We start from the raw sequence: 24294 nt of genomic DNA, 5'->3' as shown, positions 1-24294 counted from the left end.
CATGGCTTGTCTCATTCATCTTAAGAAAAACCCCACAATAATCCTGATTGCTCCTCTGTTTGCAATCCCAAAGACTCTGTGTCTCTTGGAACGGTCTAAAACTTTGGGTTTTATTTCCATAAATGGATTCAGCTAGAGGAGGTATCAAAATGCAAGTAATTTAACTGGATAATTTTAAGACCGACCATTACAAAGCTGCTTTTAAATACCACTAGGAATAATCCTTGAGAAAGCAGCATTAAGAGCTAATAACATCAGCACAGCCTAAAGGCAAAAAACAAAAGTGAATCAGAAAAATTTTCAAGTATTTGTTTCTTAAAGTGATGTTTAAGGAAAGGTATACTTAAATCTTATTAACCTTTGTCTCTACCGCTGATAAAAACGTATCTGATGGGTCCTTATTTCTTATACAAAACATCTGAGTTCAGCTTAAATTATAAGCAGACAATTTTTGAGATTTAGGGATCAAGCCAAAGCAATGAGTTTTCACAAAACAAAGGCCAGGTGCTGTGTACATACTTGTATTTCAGACAATGCCAATTAGATACCTACGGCGTTTTAAACAAGCTGTCTCATATTTTGCATGTTACCTGTTTTTCAAAGTCTACGAGTGCCGAGTCCCTACCTTCAGAATCAGCTCCACCACTTCTGTGTGCACCAGTCCATGGACCGGCTCCCCATTGACATGGGTTATCAGATCCCCTTCACGCAGACCTGCTTCGTTCGCTGGACCACCTTCCTCCACGTGCTGGCAACGAGAAGGAGATGACTGATTTGAGAAGAGGAACATACGAGATCGCTGGCCAGATCAGACTCAAAGCCCATCCATCTCCTCTCTTGCTGCAGCCAGCATCAGCTGCTTCAAAGAAGGGCGAAAGAAACTACCGACTGGCACAGCCAAGCACAAAAATCTGCGTTCTTCCACTCCTCCCCCAGCATCCTGCCAGTCTTCTCCCGATCCAAGGCAGCCAGCCAGGATGGTTAAGCCGATCAGGAGACCAGCTCCTCCCAAACCAAAAGGCTTAATGCACTTCCAAAAATTTTCAGCACTCGGGAACGTTAACTAGATACTCTTGATTTCCAGACAAGCATTCAGTCTTTTTCAATTTCTGTGCCATTTCAAATCCAGCATCCTTCCATGTACATGCTGGAATCTATGAAGGCCAACAGACTTAAATAAGACTCTGTGCCATGTGTTTAGGGTGCCTATATTGCATCTCATCCCAAACAGAGCTTCTTTTTCCACTTTCTGTCCTTTATCAATCTATCTGACATCAGATCTTTTCCCCCATGACCACACTGCCTTTCCCCATCACTGTTCAGAAAGGCAAGCCTCTTTTACAGTGAGGAGACAGATATACTTGAGAATACTGCAACTCTCCCTCTAGCCAGAAAAGACTATAAATCAGTTTTCTTGGTAAACTCAGCATTTTTCAAGGAAAGCAGAGGAGCAAGGGAAAAATGCAGCTTCAGATTATTCTTCTAGGTAAGAATGAGTGTTAAATGATGACTAAAGCATATGAAGTCCAAATTGTCTAATGAACACAGAGATACAAGGAAAAGAATGAATAATCTTCACCCTGACTCTGCTCTCCCTAACTACACAATTCAAACAACACTGCTTCGGGGAATGGATCATTCCTAGAAGTCATATACGTTAACAAAAAAGGAACATAAAGATCAAGCACCAGAAATAACAGGAAGGAAGAGATACAGACATGGAAACCAGACTTTTCAGCACAACTAAGCCAAGAGCTAAATCCCTACGCAATCAGCATAGCAGCAGTGATGCTTTAAGGCTGGTAATCAATTCCAAGTGACTGCTTGGAAAACCCCAGCAGACTGAACTGATCCAAAGCAGGCTATAATCGCTAACACAGGTCTGAATAAATTAGCTAAGACTGGCCCTCATGCAACAACCCCAATAAAGAGAAAGAGGGTATGTACACAGAAACATGCTTTAAAGTATGTGCTAAAGGTGAGAGAAGGTGGATTCATGTAACCAGGGAAGAAAGAAGGAAAGAAAGGTTGCTGTGGTTCTGTGATGGGCTTGAAAACTGCTACAGGTAAAACCCAAAGTGCTGTTACTAATATATTTCTCTTTAAAGGGAATCCCTCACCCCGAAAAGATAACTTTGGGTCCAAATAAGGAAAGAGAAAACAGGGTGGCAAAACACAATTTATGAAGCTAAATCCCACAACCCTGGCTAAATCCATTTCTGGCCCCAAGGGTACTCTTTTTAGAAAAGCAGAGACATACCCAGACCATGTGATGCACAGTGTAGATATCACTGTCACCCATATAGACGCGAATGGCACGGAGAGTGAAACCATATTTCTTTCCAGCCCGATGGATGATGATTGGTGGTTTCAGGTTTGCGATAGCAGGAGAAAAGTCACGGCTGGGTGAGGAGTCCCTCGAAGATGGGTTGGAGGATAGAGAATGAGGTGACATTGGACTGGCCAATGGAGAACACGTGTGGTGATCTACAGTGATGACACAAAGGTGGGCAAAAATTAGGAAATCAGATCTCCAAAAGAGAGAAAATTCTTGTTAGAGAACAGCTAGGAAACCATCTCTCCCAATGCTCTTAAAGCTGGTGGTCTTCACCAGAGCTGGGTTTGCCTGCAGCTTCAACTAATTCATGCTTTGAAATACAAAAATCAGCAGAGTTTCCCAAAAGCCCATTTGGAGGAGTGTATTTAATACAGCAGCACTGCTCGCCAAGGATTATAGCTGGGTCACAGTGTTTACTTCTCCTCTTTCAGAGATTTACAACCCATCATAAGCATTTGCTCTAGGCACAATCCTGAAACACCCCATTTCAAGGTTATGATATACTGCCTCCCTCCAAAAGATCAGATAGTTTCTAGATCTTGGTGCAAGTTACATGTTGGTGCTGAGATAAATCAAAATCAGGTAGCATTAAAACAAACAAACAAAAAGTCAGTAGGCAATCAGACAACAACTACATGTAGGTAGTTTCGGTAGTGTTTTAAATTCACAGGGGCGAAAATATTTAACTCTAAAAAATCAGCTACTGCAGGGACTTTGCTACCAAAAAACATCACAAGTGTATTTTAGAGTGCATTTCTCAAACGAACAGCCGCGGCCTGGGCTATCGGCTAAATATCTGACTCTGCTTGCTAGTGGAACAACATCCACTTTTAAAAACACAAAGCAAATACAGAACTCTCATTTTAAATTGAAGCTGGTCAACATCAGCAAAATAAACCCACAGAGCAGGAATATTAAACGCAGCTGTAAAAGGTAATCTCTAATCCATTAAGAAACACCTGCTGAATCGCCCAGCACATATTTACCTGGCAAATGAGAGCAGCTCTGGAGGAACCTTTGCTGGGTGATTAAATACACATTGTAGAGGTTTTCATGAGGGAGTCTGTAGTTCGAAAAGCAACCAACACCCAAACTATGTACCGTGCATCACCACGACAGTGCCAAGAAGCAGGTGCATCCCTGCCTCCAGCTGCCTGGCTGTGAGGGGCAGGCACCGCTCTGCCAGTAGGTTCTGCTGGGCTGGCACTCGTGGCACAGCTGCAATTTCCTGCTCCCATCTACGCAGGAACGGGGACAGCCCTGGAAATGCATCAAGGACTTACTCACTGGAAAGAAGGACAAAGTCCTTGTGGGGAGAGCCTCCCGCTGAACCAGTCTGCCGTAGCTCGGCATGGTTGGGCTGCTCACTATAAGTTACCACCTGGAATAAGGAACCATCAAGGTCTGGCTCTGCTTGGAGACAGAGCCGGGCCAACAAGGTGAGAAATTCAGTGTTAATTTGCTTTGTGAGTCACTTACACTATTGAATTCTTGAACACTTAATCTCCACCAAGTTATCTGGAGTTACTGGAATTTCCTGGTGCATGAACGCATCAGACACGTTCAGTTCCCGAACAACACTGTAGTTAGCATGTGACCCCAAAAAATAGTACCTTGAGGGTTAAAATCATCCCTGTTCCCACACCTCCTTGCTGCACCATTGTCTAGAGACCAGCTAGGAGCCAATTTAAACAAAACTAGGGAAAGAATAAGGCCCGGCTGCCACTTGCAGAAGCTGCAGTCAGACCACACGCACAACGCTGCTGGCTGTGGCAAAGCGGTATTCGTTATCCTGCCGAGCAGAAAATATTAAACCGATTGTAAAAGTTAGATCTCTCCCCTCCTGCCAGCTAGGGCGTTATTCCAGGAGAGGGAAGGGGGAGGATCTGTCTGCAGACCTTTTGTTTAGTGCTTGCAGATTCTGACCATGCCTCACCCGAGGCACTTCTTACCTGAGGGAATCAGGAGAGACAAGGCAGTGGCGGATGCTGATTTAATCACTTTATTGACAGGTCTTGAGGTACGTTTCTCCCCTGATTCCCCAGAGAGCAACCTGTGTCGTGCCCGCCGCACTGCCAAATCGCTGATGGCTTTTGGAGCGGTAAAGTCTGGGCCTTCATTGCTATTACTGCGAGCTCGTGGATCAGAGAAATCTGCAGTGCTCCCAGCTACAGTTTAAATTAAAACAGATTAGAACCACAGGGAATTCCTAACAGTCTATTCCCCTACAGGCAAAATACATTAAATCAAAGTCATGTTTACATGAAGTCCAAGAGTAAATTTTCCTAAGAAGAAACCCCAGAGCTTGAATTTTTATTTACAGAAATGGTGTTATTCTGAATACAGAAAATTAGCGGCTTCTGTTCTGTTGGAAAAGCTCACTAATGAAATCATATTGCTCAGCAGCAGTTACACGAATCCTAAAGCTGCGGTGCAGTTCTGCAGGCAAGCCATTTCAATGGGATCATTCATAGACAGAAACAAGTTTATGGAATGTGCTCCATTTTTACAACCAGCAAGAACTGTCAATCTTCAAGTTAAAACCGCCTGTAACAGAAGAACCAGGTTCTACTGGAGTTGCACATAAAAAAACTACTTTAAGAGAATACTAAGGTACTAAAGTCAGGGAAAGTAAAGATATGGATTGCAAAGACAACCCAAATTTGCCCCCTTCTGTGCACCATTGCAATTTAGTCCTGAATTACTTAACCTGCTATAATTATACATAAAATGCAAAGTAGTCTTGAAAATCAGACTGGGCATGCAACAATAGCAGATGCTAGGGGCTGGGGTGCTGTACTCAAGCTCGGTGCCTCAGTTCCCCATCTGATACCTTAAAGGGGCACTGTGAAAATACATTAATTAGAATTTACAAGGTGCTGAGAAATGAAAGTGGTGAGCATCACGGCAAGTCCACAAGGGAAATTAATCATTCTGTCTTCAAAAGCAAATTTTAAGCAGCGTGCAATAAATAAAGCCTAAGGGCCACATTTTGAACAATGAGGACGGAACAAAACATTGATCATCGTTATTTAAGTGGGCACCACTGCTCTGCATACTAAATAAAGCAGGAAGCACCATGAAAATAAAAATTCAAAGCACCATTCCCATTGACCTCAGTACCAGATGCCAGTTCAACATGTAACAGCCACAGGGTTTCAAATAAGGCTCCCAGACAATGAGGAACTCGCAATCGGAGGCTGCGTGTGAAAAGGCTGCGATATACACTAGAGGAGCACTCCGAGAAAGGAGTGACAGGAATGAAATTCTTGTCTTGCAATCCCCTGCCTCTGACTTAACTTTGCAGCCTGCAGACACTGAAGCAATGGTATCCATGAATCCCGTGTGCTGGATTAAAGACTGCTCTAATGCATTAGGCTCAGGGGAGCAGTCTGCCCAGAGAAGCTTCATTTTTGCCTATTTCGACTTGTAGATATTCAAATTTGCAATGAAAGTGTTCTTGCAATTTTTAATAGCACGTTTCTAGGCTTTTAGTATGAAATTGAGAAACTAAGGCTCCACTATAGCACCAGCGTTTTCCAAGTACGCGGCAGCTTACTTCCTTCATTCCTACACCTTTTCTCATGGTTTAATGGAGTACGTGATGGCAGCATCGGGCCTTTTCTGGGAGGATGAGCCATAGAGGGGAATGGGACAATTTGGAGGAAATTTCACGGACAGCAGAATAGGGATAATAAGGTGTGGTGATTTTTGGCTTTATTCTAGTCTGGAGGTAAATTTCCTTTAAGGCACATCCACCTTCTGCTATCAATCCACCATCACATCTGCCCAGTGCCCTTCATCTTGTCTTTGTCCAGTCTTGTGGCCACTCTGACTCCTTGCCCAGTACCCCTTTCCTCTCCTTTCCATCCTCAGGGCATCCATAATAGCTTTGCTTGCTCCCAGTTTCCCCAGCAACTTGTTTCTTATTTTCTCACCCAGTTAGTCCTTGTTCTTCAACACTACAATCTAGCTCTTCTGCAAAATATGCTTTCCTCTCAAATATCATCTTGCTAACCTTCAGCTCAACTTCTCTGCTCTCTTCCATTGGTCCAAATTTCCTTTTTTCTCCTCCTTACTACTTCCCGCCAGTTCCCAGCTCTGGCCTCCTCTGTTCTCAGAAACAGGCAGCTTCGCCCTCTGCCTTCCCGGTGTCCTGAAAGGGGCGGGAGATGGAGACACTCTAGCACCCAGAGCCCAGCCCTGCACTGCAGCAGTCCAGGACACCATCACAGGGAAGGTCCAGCTCAGCCCAGTGCTGGAGAATGGGGCCCCAAGACAGGCAAAGCTTCTGAGAAGTCAAACATTGACTTCTAAGATTCGGTCTACTAAATCTATTATGCACTTTTTTAAGCCTGCAACTTGGCTAAATTTCAGGATATTTGGCTGAGACAGTAAGTAGCATGTCCCTTAAACAAACCCCACTCTCCTAGCAAATTTCAAGTCTCTACTCCAAATTAGAGCTTTTCAGATAAATAAAACTATAGAAACCCTGGATCTTTTAGTATGGCTGACACCCATATTCTCCAGCCCCAGCTCACCAGTGATCTGCTCTGACTAATGCTTAAAATAATGCTGCTTCAGGTAGGCACCCAGTGGTTGTAAGCAGGAATAGATCATATGGGTCTCAAGTATGAGAAGACCTTAATCAAGTTGAAGTGACAGGACTGAAGTATCAGATGTAATTTTAAGAGATTAAACCACTGATGTTATTTTAAAGACAAGCACAGCCACAAAACTATACTGACATAACCGCTTGTCATGGGACATTTGCATCACCCTACATCCAAATCCACAGTATTACAGAGTTAATGTCTGCAAGCTAACACATCATCACACACCAAGGCAACATACCTGTCAGCGTTGAGGTGCTGCTGATGGCCGTGGAGGGGGTGGTGGGTCCAACATCACCTTCCAGCTGCAGCTCTTGCTCCACAGGTTGTTCTGGAATGGGCACCGGCAGCCCTTCCCGTGACTGCACAGCAGATAAGAGCATCCCCTCGGACTGTGGCCTTTTGAGAACGGCTCCCTCGTCCTCGGTGGAGATGGCAAATCGGGGCATATCGAGAAGCCCTGAGCAGCGTCGTCGAACTGTCAAGGGTGGGCTGGAGTCACTCTCCGTGTGTGAGGATTCAGACATAGACAAGCGCTTACGCAATCTAAGAGAAAAAACGAGACAGAGCCCCTCAATTAAGTTAGAGGGATAATGAACTTTAAAGGGTGAAAATAGTGCACAGACCCAACTCATGTATCTGAAGCCAATATATGGTCAAGTTAGAAGATAGAGCTACATCATTAGGACTTAAAACAGCAAAGGCTTGGGGCATCACCTGAATCTAAATTTCCAGTATTGTTAAGCTTCTAAGAAATGAAGGAATAAAACCAAATTCTGGGCATTCATAAATTTTACTAACATTTTTATAAGAACATAAGATTTTTTTTGATATTCTGAACTTTGGAAACTTTGGACTTTCCTAAGGGTTTCACTAATTTGTGACAAATGGTAAAACTCTGGCAACACCAGACTTCGGATTTGCTAATGTTTAAGAAAAAAATGCTGTTGATACATCTCCAACATAACTAGCCTTTCCACAAATAAAAGCTTTACTTAAGGTTAGAATCCCTTTAAATTCATGTAAAATCTTTGTTACAAATTTAGGAGATGTTTGTACTTAATTAAGTACATTTAAGGACTATGTCACTTCTACACCTTCATTTTCAGCTCTTTATTCCACTCTTCAGGCTTCACCTGTGGAAATAAATCACATGAAGTTTTGGCACAGGTCTGTCTTTCTCAGATGCTACGAGAAACCAAAAGACTTCATTCTACAGAACTTACATTTCAGGAGATCCAATCACCCAGCTGCGGTCTCGACTCTTCAAGCTGCCAAGGCTGTCCAGTCGGTCGTCTTTTTCTTCACTCAGACTCCGTTTAGTAGGTGGTGGAGTCTTCCTCTCTTCATGGATGGAAAGACGTTCCATGCTGCTGTACACCTGCATATAGCAAAAGATCATTCTGTACAGAGGGGACAAACCTACATGGCCTTTTCTGATCAAGGGGAATACTCTCTTCTCAAACTGGAAGATGCTCCCCGAAAGCATGAACTTGGCAATATTCTTTGACTGAATAACACAGTGTAGATATGACATGCTCATGTGAAGGGGGTGGGGGGTATTATCAGACTTAGAGGATTAACAGCTGAGGACGGCCCTCCATTGTCTGATGAAGGGAGTGTAGGCAGGTGCCTTCGGCCTGCTGCCTCAGTGATACTAGGGGGTGATATGTGTAGTCAAGAGCAACACACAAGTTGCCTAGAGGTTAAAGAGAATCCCAAAAATAACAGCTCAGGTAATAAAACTTCCCCCGCTAGGGGTGCCGTGGGGTCGAAAGCCCAACTTACGTGCTTCTATACAAACGCACGTAGTATGGGCAATAAACAAGAGGAACTGGAAGCTCTTGCTATCCGGGGAAACTACGACATAGTTGCCATCACTGAAACATGGTGGGATGACTCGTATAACTGGAGTGCTACCATGGATGGCTACAAACTCTTCAGGAGGGATAGGAGAGGTAGAAGGGGTGGTGGGGTTGCCCTGTATGTAAGGGAAGATCTAAACTGTTTAGAGTTAAATGTTGGGGATGACCTAGTAGAATGTCTGTGGGTGAAAATCAAAGAGGGGCCTATGAAGGCGGATATTGTAGTGGGTATCTGCTATAGGCCACCCTATCAGGACAGTGAGACTGATGAGCTATTCTTTAAACAACTGGGGGAAGTCTCGCGCTCACTAGCCCTTGTCCTTATGGGTGACTTTAACCTGCCTGATGTCTGTTGGAAGTATAACATGGCAGTCAGGAAACAGTCTAGGCGGTTCCTGCAGAGTGTGGAGGACAACTTCCTCTCACAACTGGTTAGTGAACCGACTAGAGAAGGAGCTCCCCTAGACCTGCTGTTTGTGAACAGAGAGGGTCTTGTGGGAGATGTGAAGGTTGGAGGACGCCTGGGGCTTAGTGACCACGAGATAATAGAATTCTCAATTCTAGGGGAAGTTAGGAGAGGGAACACTAAAACGGCCAAGCTGGACTTTGGGCGAGCTGACTTTGGGCTGTTTAGAAGTCTGGTTAACAAAGTCCAATGGGAGACAGCTCTCAAGGGTAAGGGGGCGCAGGAGGGATGGTTACTATTCAAAAAGGAAATTCTGGAGGCACAGGAGCGAGCTATCCCTGTGTGCCGGAAGTCGAGCCGCCGGGGTAGAAAACCAGCTTGGATGACAAAGGAGATTTGGGAACATCTCAAAAGAAAAAGGGATGTCTACAAGTCTTGGAAGAATGGGCAGGCATCCAGGAATCAATACAGGGAGGAAGTTAGGGCATGTAGGGAGATAATCAGGGAGGCAAAAGCCCAATTGGAACTTAGACTAGCCTGCTCCGTAAGGGACAACAAAAAGTCTTTCTATAAATATATTAATAACAAAAGGAGGGCTAAAGATCACCTCCAGCCCCTACTGGACTCAGGGGGTACGTTAGTCACTAGGGATGAAGACAAGGCTGAGGTCCTTAATGCCTTCTTTGCCTCAGTCTTTAATAATAAGGTCAGCAGTTCCCAGGTGAGCTGGCCTTCGGTGTCTGAGTGCAGGGAGGGAGAGCAGATCGAAGCTCCTGTGATCCAAGAGGAACGGGTCAAGGATCTGCTCCTTCGGCTGGATGCCCACAAGTCTATGGGGCCTGATGGTATCCACCCGAGAGTCCTGAGAGAGCTGGCGGATGTCATTGCCAAACCCCTGTCCATTATCTTTGGGCAGTCTTGGCTCACTGGGGAAGTTCCGCTGGACTGGAGGCTGGCGGATGTTACCCCCATTTACAAAAAAGGGCGGAAGGAGGATCCGGGGAACTACAGGCCTGTCAGTCTGACCTCGGTGACAGGCAAAGTCATGGAACAGGTTATCTTGAGTGCTATTAATGAGCACATACAGGTTAACCGGGTGATCAGGCCCAGTCAACATGGGTTTATGAAAGGCAGGTCTTGCCAATCAAACCTGATCACCTTCTATGACAGGGTGACCCGCCTGGTTGACGAGGGAAGGGCTGTGGATGTAGTTTTCCTGGACCTCAGTAAAGCCTTTGATACAGTTTCTCATAGTGTTCTGGTGGAGAAACTGGTAACTGCTGGCCTGGATAGGCACACCCTCCTTTGGGTTAAAAACTGGCTGGATGGCCGGGCCCAAAGAGTGGTGGTAAATGGGGCTAAATCCGGCTGGAGGCCGGTCACCAGTGGGGTTCCCCAGGGCTCAGTGCTGGGTCCAGTTCTGTTTAACATCTTTATCAATGACCTGGATGAGGGGATTGAATGTACCCTCAGTAAATTTGCGGATGACACCAAGCTGGGAGGCTGTGTCGATCTGCTTGAGGGTAGGGAGGCCCTTCAGAGGGATTTGAACAGACTGGATCGTTGGGCTGAGGCCAATGGCATGAGCTTTAATAAGGCCAAGTGCAGAGTCCTTCACTTGGGGTATAAAAACCCCAAGCATCGCTATAGGCTCGGGGAGGAGTGGCTGGAGAGCTGCCTGGCGGAGAAGGACCTGGGGGTGTTGGTTGACTACCGGCTTGATATGAGCCAGCAGTGTGCCCAGGTGGCCAAAAAGGCCAATGGGATACTGGCATGTATCAAGAATAGTGTAACCAGCAGGAGCAGGGAGGTGATCCTGCCCCTGTACTCGGCACTGGTGAGGCCGCACCTGGAATATTGTGTCCAGTTTTGGGCCCCTCGCTTTAAGAGAGATATTGAGCTCCTGGAGCGAGTCCAAAGAAGGGCGACTAAACTGGTCAAGGGGCTGGAAAATAAAACTTATGAGGAGCGGCTGAGGGAGTTGGGGCTGTTTAGCCTGGAGAAGAGGAGGCTGAGGGGAGACCTGATTACGGCCTATAAGTACTTGAGAAAAGATGGTGGGGAGTTAGGGGAAGGGCTCTTTACATTAGTGATGGGAGATAGAACAAGAGGAAATGGGCATAAGCTTAGTCAGGGGAGATTCAGGTTGGATGTTAGGAAGTATTTCTTCTCTGAAAGGGTTGTCAGCCACTGGAATAGGCTGCCCAGGGAAGTGGTTGAGTCCCCATCCCTGGATGTGTTTAAGAATAGGGTGGATGAGCTACTTGAGGATATGGTTTAATGGGGATTAGGGATGGTTGGACTCGATGATCTCTAAGGTCTTTTCCAACCTAGAAATCTATGAAATCTATGAAAGTGTGCCAGGGAGGAAAGGAAAAACGCAAGTTTGAGAAACACTAAACATGCTTTTCTACAACAGCACCCTACACCTGTCCTCTGAAAACAGTCCAGCACACCGCAGAAATACTAAGACTTTTTGAAACGACTTGATTTTTGTTTTTAATGATTCTCAAATCTACGAGGAGATATTGCTAAAGCAGGCTCCACAAGCCTTGAAGACTGGCATCCGGATCTTGAAATTTTACTACACAAATTCAATTGAGTGATAGGCATCACGCTCATGACCCCATTTCATTATCATCAGTCTATCAGCATTGCCCCAAGCTTATTTCAGAACAAAAAAGTCCTGCCCTCCTCAAGGAATCTACTATAATGCTGACAGCTTAATGAAAGTGCCTTTCTTGGTTTTACAGCCGTCTCTAAATAATTAAATGATTAAGCAAAAAAATCCATCCTTTTAAAACTACACTTGACTGTGGACCTAATTTACATAAGAAGAGATTAATGAAAATAATGTTATTAAAAATTCAGAGCATCAACAAGATAACTATTAATAAATCATATGGCTGAATTGTCAGACAAGAATTTCAAAATACAATGAGCCTTTTATGCCTCCCACATTACAAATGCTGTATAATTTTCCAGGTCTTAAAATAAATTCATTAAAAGTGAACTTTCTCTCTTTGTGGCAAAAACACTGAACCCTAAAGAAAAGCTTCAGTCTTACAGATGTATAATACTCACGGTGAGAAAAGGCAGAAAAAAGAAACCCTTACGTACTCCTGAGAACTTTTTCAAAACCTCAACTAATCCTCAGGTCCAATTTTAAACATACTTTTGGTGATGCAAATGAGGAGCAACTCCGTAAAATTAACGGTAACTGTTATTTAAACCACTGTAGCCTGGTTGTGAACAAAGAAGAATGAACTAGTGCTTTAAAACTGACTTTGGTAGTGAAAATCTGGAGAAACTGTCATGAAAAACACCTTTCAGAGGCCCTAAGTAAAATTTCTACTCTCGTCTCATCAAAAAGAGGGAAATACAATTCATAGAGCGGGCTGACTTCAAAACAGCATTTCTTCTTCCTTCTGCCCCTCCCCAACCATACTTTGTTTTATCCAAGCTAACAGTGGAGTTGTACTTCTTCAAAATGTCCAAAATTCCACTTTTTTATTTCAGATCACCTGAGTAAGAATGAGACACCTGCACAGACCTGAATCCAGAAAGCATGGCTAGAACGGACCTCCTCAAGGCTTCCTGTCCATTTCCTCACCTCAAAGCACAACCAGCTCTCTTGTAATCACTTGACAGATGTTTCTCCAACTTGTTCTTAAAAGCCGCCAGTGATAGAAATTCCACAAATTCCCCAGGCAACCCATGCCAGGGCTTACTTAACATTCAACATTGGAAACTTTTTCTTACCATCTACCCTATACCTCCTTTGTGTCCATCATTTCATATGAATTCTGGGTAGAACAGGAAGGCCAATGTACTCCTTTCCTTTTAGCAGTTACATATTTTGAAACACATTCGATTTTATGTTTTGTAGATCTCGGATCATTCTTGTTGCTTTCCTCTGGACCCTCTTTTATTGGTCCATGTTTATTTTCAAGAACATTGCCCAGAACTGGACAAAGTACCCCAGCTATGGCTTTCCTACTGCTAAGCAGATGGAAAGGATTTCTTCATTTGCCTTGCAGAAAATATTTTGCTCGCCCAGTATGGTAACTGCCTTTCCGCTTCAGTAATTTGGCACATCTAACTCACAATGCACTATCTGCCCAGATCGTTCTCTTTGAAATCGTCACCCTGCCTTTTGTTCCTCAGGCTGTATGTGAGACAATGAACAGCAGAGGTGTAAACTCCATCTTTGCTCTTACTGCATGGCATCCCTTTCATTTCACACCATTATTCCAAAGTGTCAGAATCAATTTTAATCCTAATACCATCTTGGCACCTACTGGAAGACCCTTTCAGAATGACACTGTTCAAAGCAAATAAGCTTTAGACATTCCCTATGCCAGCATCCAAGTCATTAGTAAAAACATTAAACCATATCAGACTCAGGAGAGACCTCCACAGTACCCTCAATATTAGTGAAACATTAATAAAATGCAAAATCTCATTCTCAGCTTATTCTTGTACTCACCTCCTAATAGGCCACAAACTATCACAGAATAAACCCATTTTTAGTTTCCTCAGTGAATACTAAACACCATGCAACTCCCACATATCATCTTCACGACTAAAACCTACCCTATACGAAGCAATGAAACTGTGTTCCTCTCTAGATATTTTCTTTCCACAAGTAGCATGCTCCTACCTTGCTGAACCTCGGCGAGCAGGAGGAAAATTGCCGAATTTCCACATGATCATCATCATTAGTGTCCTCCTCTTCTTCTGAATCCAGGTGTTGGTATCGTTCTGAACGGGCTGTGAACAAAACGTGGCACAAGTCATCAGTGCAGGGAGCGGTGATAACTCTCACACTTCAAGCTTTCCTACTTGTCTTCTTAAAAAGAGCTTTGAGTGTTCATACACCACGCAGGGTATTTTCCTTTATACTGAAACATACTCAGCCAGTTTTGCTCATCCTGTATAATTAGCAGTAAAGAATACCTCCTTCCTACTGAATTTATCTTATATCATAAGCTATATTATATTCTAAAAGCAGCTGATACTCAGCAGGTGTCTAATCCTGTAGACCCTTCATGGTGGGGATATTTCTTCCCTACAGCAAACAATCATATGGCAGGAAACATGGAAACAATTCACTGTCCCAATTTCCAGTAAACAGCTTTATGGTTTTACGAAGTCTGTCCTGCATACAAACATACAAGCCTTCTTTAAAAAAATAAATATATCTACCCCCCAAAAATATTTCCTCTTCTCTCTCCTACAACTGGAAAAAGGATTAGATTTTGTGAAAGAAAATGGGCAAGCAGCCAATATGCAAAGCTATTTTTTAATGCAAAAATCTAAACTGCCTCCAAAGAGATTTTGTGCTTTGAGATTTTCTAAGCCAGCCACATTGGATTTTGCGGAGCAGGCATTAATAAGTTTGGCTACAGAAAGCTGATAGTTATACTGAGCCAAATTTGCTGCACTGTATCAGCCAGAAAGCTACTTTTGTAAATTCTGAAATTTTCTGCATTAGGGTTTGTAACAGCAACACCAACTCTTATCACTGCTTATGTGAGATATCTCCTGGTGTGAGAATTCCAGCCTTTACAAGGCCTTACCTCAAAGTCGCCCCGATAACCTGCTGAGCATGCCTGGGCACTTGGGGGGTTTGCCGTCATTCCTACTTCAGAGACCTGGTGATTTGCACCACGGAACCTAACGCGGTGCTGTTCCCCACCAGAATCTGTCACAGCTGTTGTGCTGAGCCTTTCCCTATCACTGACCCAATTCAGTGACCAGAGCTCAGGTTTCAATGTCCAGTAAGTCCAGTTAGCAGTAGAAACACATCACAGCCTCGGTTCCTACACACTGTACCAAATACAACCTCAGTACAGGTAAAACACACCTCTGTCTCCTCTGCACAGCTTGACTCAAATTGTCCTCTGCAGCAAGCACATGGAGATTTCTGCATATCTCTCTCTCCCCATCCTACCTCTCCGCCCAACCCCTAACTTAAAAGCCTCTTCCCCAAACTGGGAGTGCGTTATCTAAATAGGATCGTTGCTTTTGCAGCGCGGCAGCCGAGGGTCTAGAGGCCGACTGCTCTCTCCCTCCCTTCACCCTGAGCAACACATGGGAGCAGAGCAGAAATGTGCTTCATATGGAATCAGTGAGTCCCATGGTCCTGGAAGACGGACAGAAGAGATCCCATTGACGTAGAGCAGAAATTTCCAGAGCTCAGAAAACTCAAATAGCCCAGCATCATCCTGTGTTGCAGCTGGAGTTGGGGGAAAGACCCCCCTGACCAGTGACAAGCCCAAGACCCTTCCACCTGCTCAGCTTCCCAAGTCAAATGAGAAAAGCGAGGGAGCAGAGGCTCTGGCGACAGAGACCTCTCCATCGATCACATGACACTCCTCCCTTCTCTTCCAAGGGCACTGACTCTGCCTGGTGCTTATCTGGAAATACCAGGAATCTTACACAGCACTGATACCATGGCAGTTTCCAGACATTTATACACACCAGACAGGCACTTGATTTCATATCTCATTAGAGTTAACAACACTGAAATAAGGTGATACACTTGCAGTGAAAATAATTTATTTAAATCTCTAAAGAATTTTCCCTGCATACCTGTCTTCAAACTTTGGGTTTGTTTGATTTAAAAAAAAAAACAAACAAAAAAAAAAAACCCAAACATTTATTGGCTAAAAACGGTCACTAGGGAAAGATAATACTGCTCAAAAACTCATGGAAGTTGGATATACCAAACACTTTGGGAGCACCCAGCATAACAACTGCAGCCCCTCTCACTGCAGGGCCATGGCTGGCAGGACCACAGGCAGCAGTGAAAGGTCAACTGACTTCAGCAGCAAAATTTTTTCACTTAAAATTAATTTGCTTTCAAAGAAACCTGACTTGGCATTCAATAGAAACTTTTAAAGCAATTTCCATCAAGTGTTTTATTCAATTTCTAAAAATGACTTATCTCTAACAATTTCAAGCATTAAAAATATGATGCCATTTAGGTTGAATGTTTAGTCTTACTGTCAAAATAGCTTGTGTCATCCTCAGATTCCAACTGTGGGATGAATTCAGCTTTCTGCCGTAGTAATCCATTCCAGTCCAAATCTTTAAAGAACCGATGCTGTTTCACTTCAAAGGCACTACCTGAAATAAGCATCTTTTATTGCAGAGTATTTCTTTCAGCATTTGCATAACAAGAAAAACAAACCCTAAAAATATCAAGAGCCTAAAAGAATGTACCTGAGTACACTTAGGTCACACATTTTCCAGGAATTTTGAGAAAAAAATTATCCTTTTACCAAAGTGGTGATACAGGATAAAATCTGAACCAGATTTCCTCCTTCCCACCTCCTCTTCCTATTTAATGACAACACATGACTAAACTGGCTGGAAGACAGCATCTGCTGTTACATTCCACAGCAAGTTGCAAGCTTAAGAACTAATTAACATCTTAATTTAAAATTTCCAAACTCTAAATACCATGTTGTTTGTAGCTAAATAAAGAGAGGAAACTCAGCAAGGTACTTAGCATGTGAGTGGCTCCACTGTTATTAATAAACTTGTCCATGCACTTAAAACAAGGCAGGGGCTTACATATCTCCCTGAATTAGTATCTTTTGTTATTAAACTCAAAAGCCTGGGTACCCAGGAGAAACTAAGGATTATGTGTCTACCAATATGTGCCTTTTTTTCCAAATGAAATTAATATTCATAAAATATGTTACTGTCTTTTTAAAAAAGAGAGTAGCAGAGGAAAAGAGATAAAAGGTTTGCTGAGTGCCAGTGGCACTAAGAGATGCCAAGTGGAACAGCAGTCTCAGCATTACAGGTATATAAGAAACAAACAAAAAAATCAGTCCATCAACTCATTTTATAAGGCAAGATACTCTACATCTTTTCCATAACAGCAACATCTTTCAAGTACATGGATTGGAACTAAAGAATAACATGCGAAAACCATCTGATATTATTATTAATTCATGATCTATTCATCACCCTTGTGTGCACACGCGTTAAGTCTGCTGAATACATGTGCCTTTTGGAATTGTTACATATTTAGGTTTTATTTTATCCTTAAAGTGTAGTTTCCAATTGAAAATCCAAAATTAAATCAAATAAATCAAATCAATGAAACAGATAACCTGTGATGTGAAGCTGCAATGTTGCATAAATGATTTTAAAACAAGAGCGTAGCTAGAGATTATTTATGGTTATTTACTGATGGGAAATGAGAAGTGTTGACTTGTAAAGCTTTAAATCTGACATTATATACAGAAAGATTGACATAGGCATTTGACTTTGCCAAAGAGACTTCGTTATATGTTTGGAAAATTCTACAGTACAGGCCTCTAGGAATGGGGAAGTTTTCATTTATTTTATTACATCCAGGAGTTCACATCCATGTAGGGGATTAAGCCCCTAACCAAAGGGAACTTCAAAGAGATGTGATTATACACTGTTCAAATGGAGACACAATCCTCAAGCCTTTAATGGAACAGCACAAATTTGAGAAGTTGTGTTGCCAAGCTGACGGCGCTCTTTTCTTGTTTCCCAGACAAGACAGTCATATCTGTCTGACTCATGTACAACCCACACTAATTCTCAGAGCTTCATCACACAGGATTCATTGAATCCAGTATAAACTGACTCCTAGCTCTAGATGAGGGTGGGTGTGCATCACTGGCAAGGTAGTGTTTTTACCTGCTTCTGGCTAGTGCTTTCCTATGCACAAGGTTCCTCCTACCTGTTCCCATTCTTTCCAGAGGATTTTGGCGGAGAAGCTTAGAAATGAGGTCCTGGGCATCTGGTGGCAGTGCATCATCACCTTCTGGCCAGGCAATTTCATCTGGGGACAAAGAGATTTGACGCTTTCTACCAGCTTCACGATCGATTTGAATAACCATTCACATTCCTGTACTGTAAAACACAGTGTTCACTACTGCCCCAGAACTGTAAATACCTTGAATTCAGCAGCTCGCATATTTAATATAATTCAAGCATTGACATTTTCCAAAATGCATAAAATTCAGCGTCAGCTAAAGCTGCTGTCAATCCAAGCAGTGCTTGTGGAGAAAAAAAGCATTAAGAACTCTATTAATAAAGTATGAAATGGGACTTCCATGACAATCCAGAAAACAATGACACTGACAATACTGCGGCTGTATCTCGTGCCTGCACTTTCCGCACTCATTCTACTTGGAACAGAGAACAATTCGCAGGTAACAATTTCATGCATCATATTTAGTTCTTTGCTGAAATTTGCATTTGACAAAGGACGTTTACCAAGTGTGTTAAAAATTTACTGTTTCAGAAAGCATTCCCAATAGGAAATGTTTTCACTGGCATGTTCACTGAAAGAACACAAAGCAATCATCTGTTCAACGCCAAGCAGGAGATAGCTTTAAAAAGTCACAAGACATGAAGGTACTGAGTACAATAACTTCAATGTGTTTTGCTTAAAATTTCCTTTTTATTTCATTTATACAATTACTAATTGACTGACGTTTGCAACTACAGAAGCAATAACCAAGATCAAACTGAATTAGACCAGTTGGAGGCTGCTCCTTTCATATCCTCCATCATTTAAGTTAAAAGGCAGAACAAAAAAATCCCCAAATACGTTCCCCAATCCCACAAGGATTTGCATGACTCCCACACCACACACAATGACAGAACTATCTAGCAAGATGTCAAACAACTCAACAACTTTCAATAGCTGGAATCAGATGGATGCTACTTTGACAGAGAAATATAGATATTTTAAAATTAAAAACCATTATTTTATATCTCATCTTTCCTGACTAAATTCTGGATTCTCAATATTTTCAAGGTTTTACTTCATGGCACACTTTGAAATCCTTCAGAATCAGAACAGAAACATACCACTGATCACTTGTCCAAACAGCTCTTCAGGCGTGTCCCCAAAGAAGGGAACGCAGCCGACTAGAAACTCGTACAGGATAATTCCCATGGCCCACCAGTCCACAGGCTTCCCATAGCCCTGGCGCAGGATCACTTCTGGTGCAATGTATTCTGGAGTCCCACAGACCTCAAGAGAAACACACAAGAAAGCACTAAATCTACAAATTGCCAAATTCACATCAAAGCTGTCTTTTTTATTTTTTTCCCCTCAGAGCTTTACAAGGAAGTTTCTGTTTTGCCACTAATCACTTTATGCTCTGAACTACTTCCATAGAGCAAGAGTCTATATCTGAGGAACATGTCACCTGCACAGAAATGATATCACATACTGTGAAATGTTCCTAGTGTGGACATGCCAGCTAAGTAGTTTTGTGGTGCACGTATACTAAAGCATATGGGAAAAATGCAAATTCTGTGTGTGTAGGTCTGTCTGCTTGATGGATGTCTACTGGCACAGCTACAGCTATTGGGAACTGAGTTTTGACAAACCTCGCGCATCTCTGTGCTAGCAGAATTTAGTTTCACAGATGCAGAATTAGCAGCACAGCACGATTACACACTTCAGCATTTGAACTTGGGAGGTATAGCTGGCACAGACAACGGCTAAGGAAATCATGTTGGAAGATCTAGGTTGCCTCAGGCTTAGAAGCAACAACAATTACAAAATAATTGTAAAAAATATAACACTGCAAGGTGCAAGACTATGATCTAGTGACCAAAGAGAGTTCCTGCTAGAAAAAAAAACATTACTCAAAAGCAAAGGAAGACAATACCCAGGAAGATTACGAATTAACACTTGGCAAGCTAAAAAAGAAAACTCAGCTGTGATCCTAGGTATTTTCAGAAGAGAGAAGTATTTTTTAATCCCATTATACAAGGCACTGGTGAGCCTGCATCCAGAACAGTATAGCTCCTGTCAACTATGCCCAGGAAATATCAACTCAGGCTGAAACAGGTGCATGGAAGACCTACTCATTCATCAAAGGAAAATCTATCTTGAACTTTGCTGGTTAAGGCTTGCAAAATGAAGGCTAAGGAGAAAAATTACCCTTAGTAAATATCATGGGGATAAAAATCAATGTTTAAGCCATCAGACAAAATTATAAGTAGAAACATATAGGAACTTGCCATGAACTTTCTATGCACCAGAAGGGGGAGACCGTGGAACAACCTTCTGGCAAAATCCATGTTACATCCCTAAGCCAACTTCTGTTCGCACCTGCACTGCTGCCTGGGCCACACCTTCAATATCTTAAACCAAGAGCTGAAGTTCATCACTCCAAAACAAGCATTTGAAATAACAAACACCACCAATTTATGCACAAACATGAGGATGGACTTGTATCTTTTCCTCCCATTCTACAACGCACAGCCCAGCATCGAGGTAGAGAGGGAGTGCTACAAACTCTTGATTCTATCCCGAGACAGAATCCTGCATCTGATCCCCCATCTATGGACAAAATTTTTCAGCCTACCTGCTTGTCCAAGAATTCCCTGGTATCCTTCTCAATGTGTCCCTCGTAAAGATTAGTTGTAAGACTCATTAACCCAATTTTAGACAGTCCGAAGTCTGTTAGTTTAATGTGACCCATGGAAGTTATCAGGAGACTAGAAGAGAGAAAAACAGCGAAATAATTCAATGTTCAATTAATCGTTTCCCAAAAGCAATTTAAAATAAGAAGAACAAGATAAGGCTAAGCAAGTTCTCAGTGTTATGTCCCCATCAAACACCTGGAAGGAACCTCCTATGCAACTGAATATCACAGAGCTGCCAAGGCGACTAGAAATCAGACTACCTTCTGCCATAATTTCATCAGTGTAGCAACAGCTTTGAGACAATACCTGAAGACATTCTTCCCACCCTTTCTCAGTGTCTATCTGCTTCTACATCAGTAGCAAGAGCCTCCATAAAATCTCCTACATGTCAGATGCCATTGAAGATCTCCACTGTCTCTAGACTCCATGACCTCTTGCCTACGGAGAAAGCCTCTGAAGAACTGTCTCTCTCCCTCCAGCTTCTGAAGACCTAAAGACTTACTTATCGGGTTTTAGGTCACGGTGAACAATCCCATAATTATGTAGGTACTCCAGCGCCAGAACGGTCTCAGCAAAATACATCCTTGCCATATCAACAGGTAGGGCACCAATGTTCTTCAGAAGTGTAGCGCAATCACCTCCTAGAAAAAAAAATGCAAATGTGGCACAGTGAAATGGCAAATATCAGTAAAGAACAGCTGAGGGTCTACAATACTAGATTAGGGCGAGTTAGACAGCAAAAGGCTGTCTCTCTCAACCCTGTTAGCCTGAATTCTAAAGCTCTCTCTACACTCCATCTTGAGCTTCAAATAAATATTAAAAACTTAGGAAAACTGAGATTCATGTACGCTGGGCAGGCTTGTCCAAGAACCATAGAGATGTCGTTTCCAAACTGTTAAGCAAGCCTTGAAGAAAGAGCAGTTCATGACTGTTTGGCTTCTCTATAAATTTCTTTGCTTTCCACCACTGAGATACACACTATTTCTGATCTACAAGCTTCTTAAAATAGTAAGCAAACACCTCTACAACTACTAACCGGCTCTCCTTACACATGGAGAGGCAGTTGTGCCTTTGGACACGGTGGTACTCATGAAAATAAGTTTGTGGGTCCCTGATTCAAGCTTCTTAAGAAACACTGGCCACACATTTCATTCGACCTTCATATCTACGTGCAAATAGGAATTAATATTAAAATTTGTTATGTCAATACATCTGTTTTCATTCCACTAATCTATCTGAAAGAGCACTGATATAGTGACTATAAGCTTATTTCTCATAACCATTCAGCCAAGCAAGCCAGGCATAAGAAATTAATCCTATCCAGCAGTGGAAACATATTGCTTGCAATAAGATATAGTAATAAAATGAAATCAAACAATATCCCAAAAAATAAGTGAAACAAACAAACAAAAAACCAGCATAAAATAGCAACGTATTTTTAAACAGGCTGGTAAATAACCAAGACTGTGTTGCTCGGTGATGTTTCTCAACTGTCTTTTTCTAACTGTAAGGCCAAGCAAATGTGCTACGGATCTAGCCACGCCATCCCACAGGAGAGCAGGAGGATCTCTTTCCAATGAGGATTGGAAAGTTCGTGCTGACTTCTGATCCCAGCAGTTTTCTACATGTGGCTTTGTGTTCTCTCCGCTCCACTGCAATCATGTTGCATTAGTCACAGGGATTTACAAACGGAGTATCTTCTTACGCTAAACTGTACCAGCAGTAGAATGACTCATTTCTCCGTTTCAGCCCAAGCAGTCCATACGTACACTCCTCCTTAAAAGTGCATCACGACGTCCCCTGCGACTGCAGGGCTGACTGAGCTCACATTCCATGAAGAAAGGATGAGCACATACATGAGATGGTCTTCCCGTATATCATGTTCAGAATAGTGCACTGATCAGTATTATGCTCAAAATCATACATCTTATAAAATCACTCAGAAACATCATCCTTTACAAGGAGACACACTGCATACACACTACACGTCCATCCTATCTAAGGTCCCTTTACAGGTGTAGATAATGACAACCATACCTTCCACATACTCCATAACCATGCACAGGTGGCGCTTGGTCTCAAAGGAGCAGAACATGCTGACCACAAAGGGGTTCTCAGCAAAAGTCAAGATATCTCTCTCGACAAAAGCCTGTTGGATCTGGTTTCTCAAAATTAGGTTCTGTTTGTTGATCTTCTTCATGGCAAAACGCTGACGAGTGGTCTTGTGTCGCACCAAATACACTGCTCTAGAAAACCACATACCAAGAGGAAAAGTTCCATTTTCAGTTCAAACTGTTTTGTTTTGTTTTAAACAGTGATGGCAAATGCTTCAGATGGATCCTGACAACTTATCTGTGATCCCATAAAAACCCATCTCAGTGCCAAGCTCCCCTAAGAAAGAAGGAACTCCATGATGCTTCCTTCCAAAAGCTACTCTGCCTTCTTGAATTATGGAGCATTTTTGCTGATGTGACTAACAAGGAAATATTTCAGACAAAAATGTCACAAACTTCCTTAAGCATCATTGCAGAGAGGCATGTATTTTTCAACATTACAGTCACCATTTCACTTAAAAAATTGTCCAAAACGTATGGACCCAGCACAATTTCTTTCCAAGCTCCATAAAATCAACTTGACACAACACTGTCACCAGGGATTTCCTTCAGTAAAGTATTTCTTTCATTTCTATCATTTGAAGATCATTAGATTCCTGTACATAAATAATATAGTTTGCAAATAAAATTTTCACCCAGTTTGCCTGCCTTATTGAATCAGTACTTGTTTCCTTTTCTCTGGAGTGTATTACATTTAACATAGTATTGTGTCTCACCAGCAGCTGACTCTAAAATACACCCAGGATAAAGACAGATATGACTAACAGCAAAACTACCACCTCTCTCTCCACTTTTTACAAAATTACATTTAAATCACGGGGCCAGTGCAGAAATATGACTGAAAAGATATAAAATCTTCTTGTCTAACAATATGGCTCTTCGACATGCTTCATTATGTCTTCACTAACTAAAAAATGCCCTTATGCTTTTTCCACATGTAATTTTAAAAAAATGAGTTGCTATTAACTAAGCACCCACTTTAACAAAACACTCAAGTATATGCTCAAGTTTTGTGGCTATGACCTACTGAATATCTCTGCTTTTCACTTCCAGCCTAATGACTTCACTGCTAAGGATTTACGAACTGCAAAGTATCAGGAACTGTCTTTAAAATTCTGGATAGGTTTGCATGAGTGGTTAAAATTTTAACTGACCAACTTCATTCTGGATTCTTCAACGGATAATAAAATCTAATAGCGTTTCTATTGTATTACTTCTCACAGTAGATTTGCCCCAATGTAATTTTAGCATTTCTTTTAGTATTTCAAGTGCTTACAAACAGCCACATGTTACATCTATAACCTGAATAGATGGAAGAATGGAAAAGCATAAACTACTTCTCCCTCAATATTCTTGCTGTTTCAATGAATCACCAATAACATTTGCAACTACAGAATTTTATCCTCATTCATTTAGCCTTTAAACAAACACAAATCACAGGACTTAACCAGACAGCGTGAAAGGAAATACAGAATGCCTTGACAAGCAATAAGGAAATGGGTGCAAAATA

General features: G+C 42.3%; 1 protein-coding gene across 5 annotated transcripts in view; it reads right to left on the bottom strand.

The window, feature by feature from the left end:
* MAST2 (microtubule associated serine/threonine kinase 2) overlaps window positions 1-24294 on the bottom strand; it is a 194868-nt gene that overhangs the window by 5080 nt on the left and 165494 nt on the right. For all 5 annotated transcript variants that reach the window (XM_086617846.1, XM_086617847.1, XM_086617848.1 and 2 more), the window contains 12 exons: window positions 22708-22916; window positions 21173-21311; window positions 20610-20742; window positions 19096-19261; window positions 17957-18058; window positions 16234-16356; window positions 13886-13995; window positions 8178-8332; window positions 7193-7497; window positions 4291-4506; window positions 2261-2487; window positions 626-748 (listed from right to left, as the gene is read on the bottom strand). In XM_086617846.1, coding sequence (XP_086473972.1) covers window positions 626-748; window positions 2261-2487; window positions 4291-4506; window positions 7193-7497; window positions 8178-8332; window positions 13886-13995; window positions 16234-16356; window positions 17957-18058; window positions 19096-19261; window positions 20610-20742; window positions 21173-21311; window positions 22708-22916 — 2008 coding nt within the window. The remainder of the gene's footprint in view (window positions 1-625; window positions 749-2260; window positions 2488-4290; window positions 4507-7192; window positions 7498-8177; window positions 8333-13885; window positions 13996-16233; window positions 16357-17956; window positions 18059-19095; window positions 19262-20609; window positions 20743-21172; window positions 21312-22707; window positions 22917-24294) is intronic.

Source organism: Tauraco erythrolophus, chromosome 10 (assembly GCF_009769465.1).
Source record: "Tauraco erythrolophus isolate bTauEry1 chromosome 10, bTauEry1.pri, whole genome shotgun sequence".
Taxonomy (NCBI): Eukaryota; Metazoa; Chordata; class Aves; order Musophagiformes; family Musophagidae; genus Tauraco; species Tauraco erythrolophus.
Note: the sequence above shows the minus strand (reverse complement) of the source record. Positions and strands in the feature narration are given on the sequence as shown.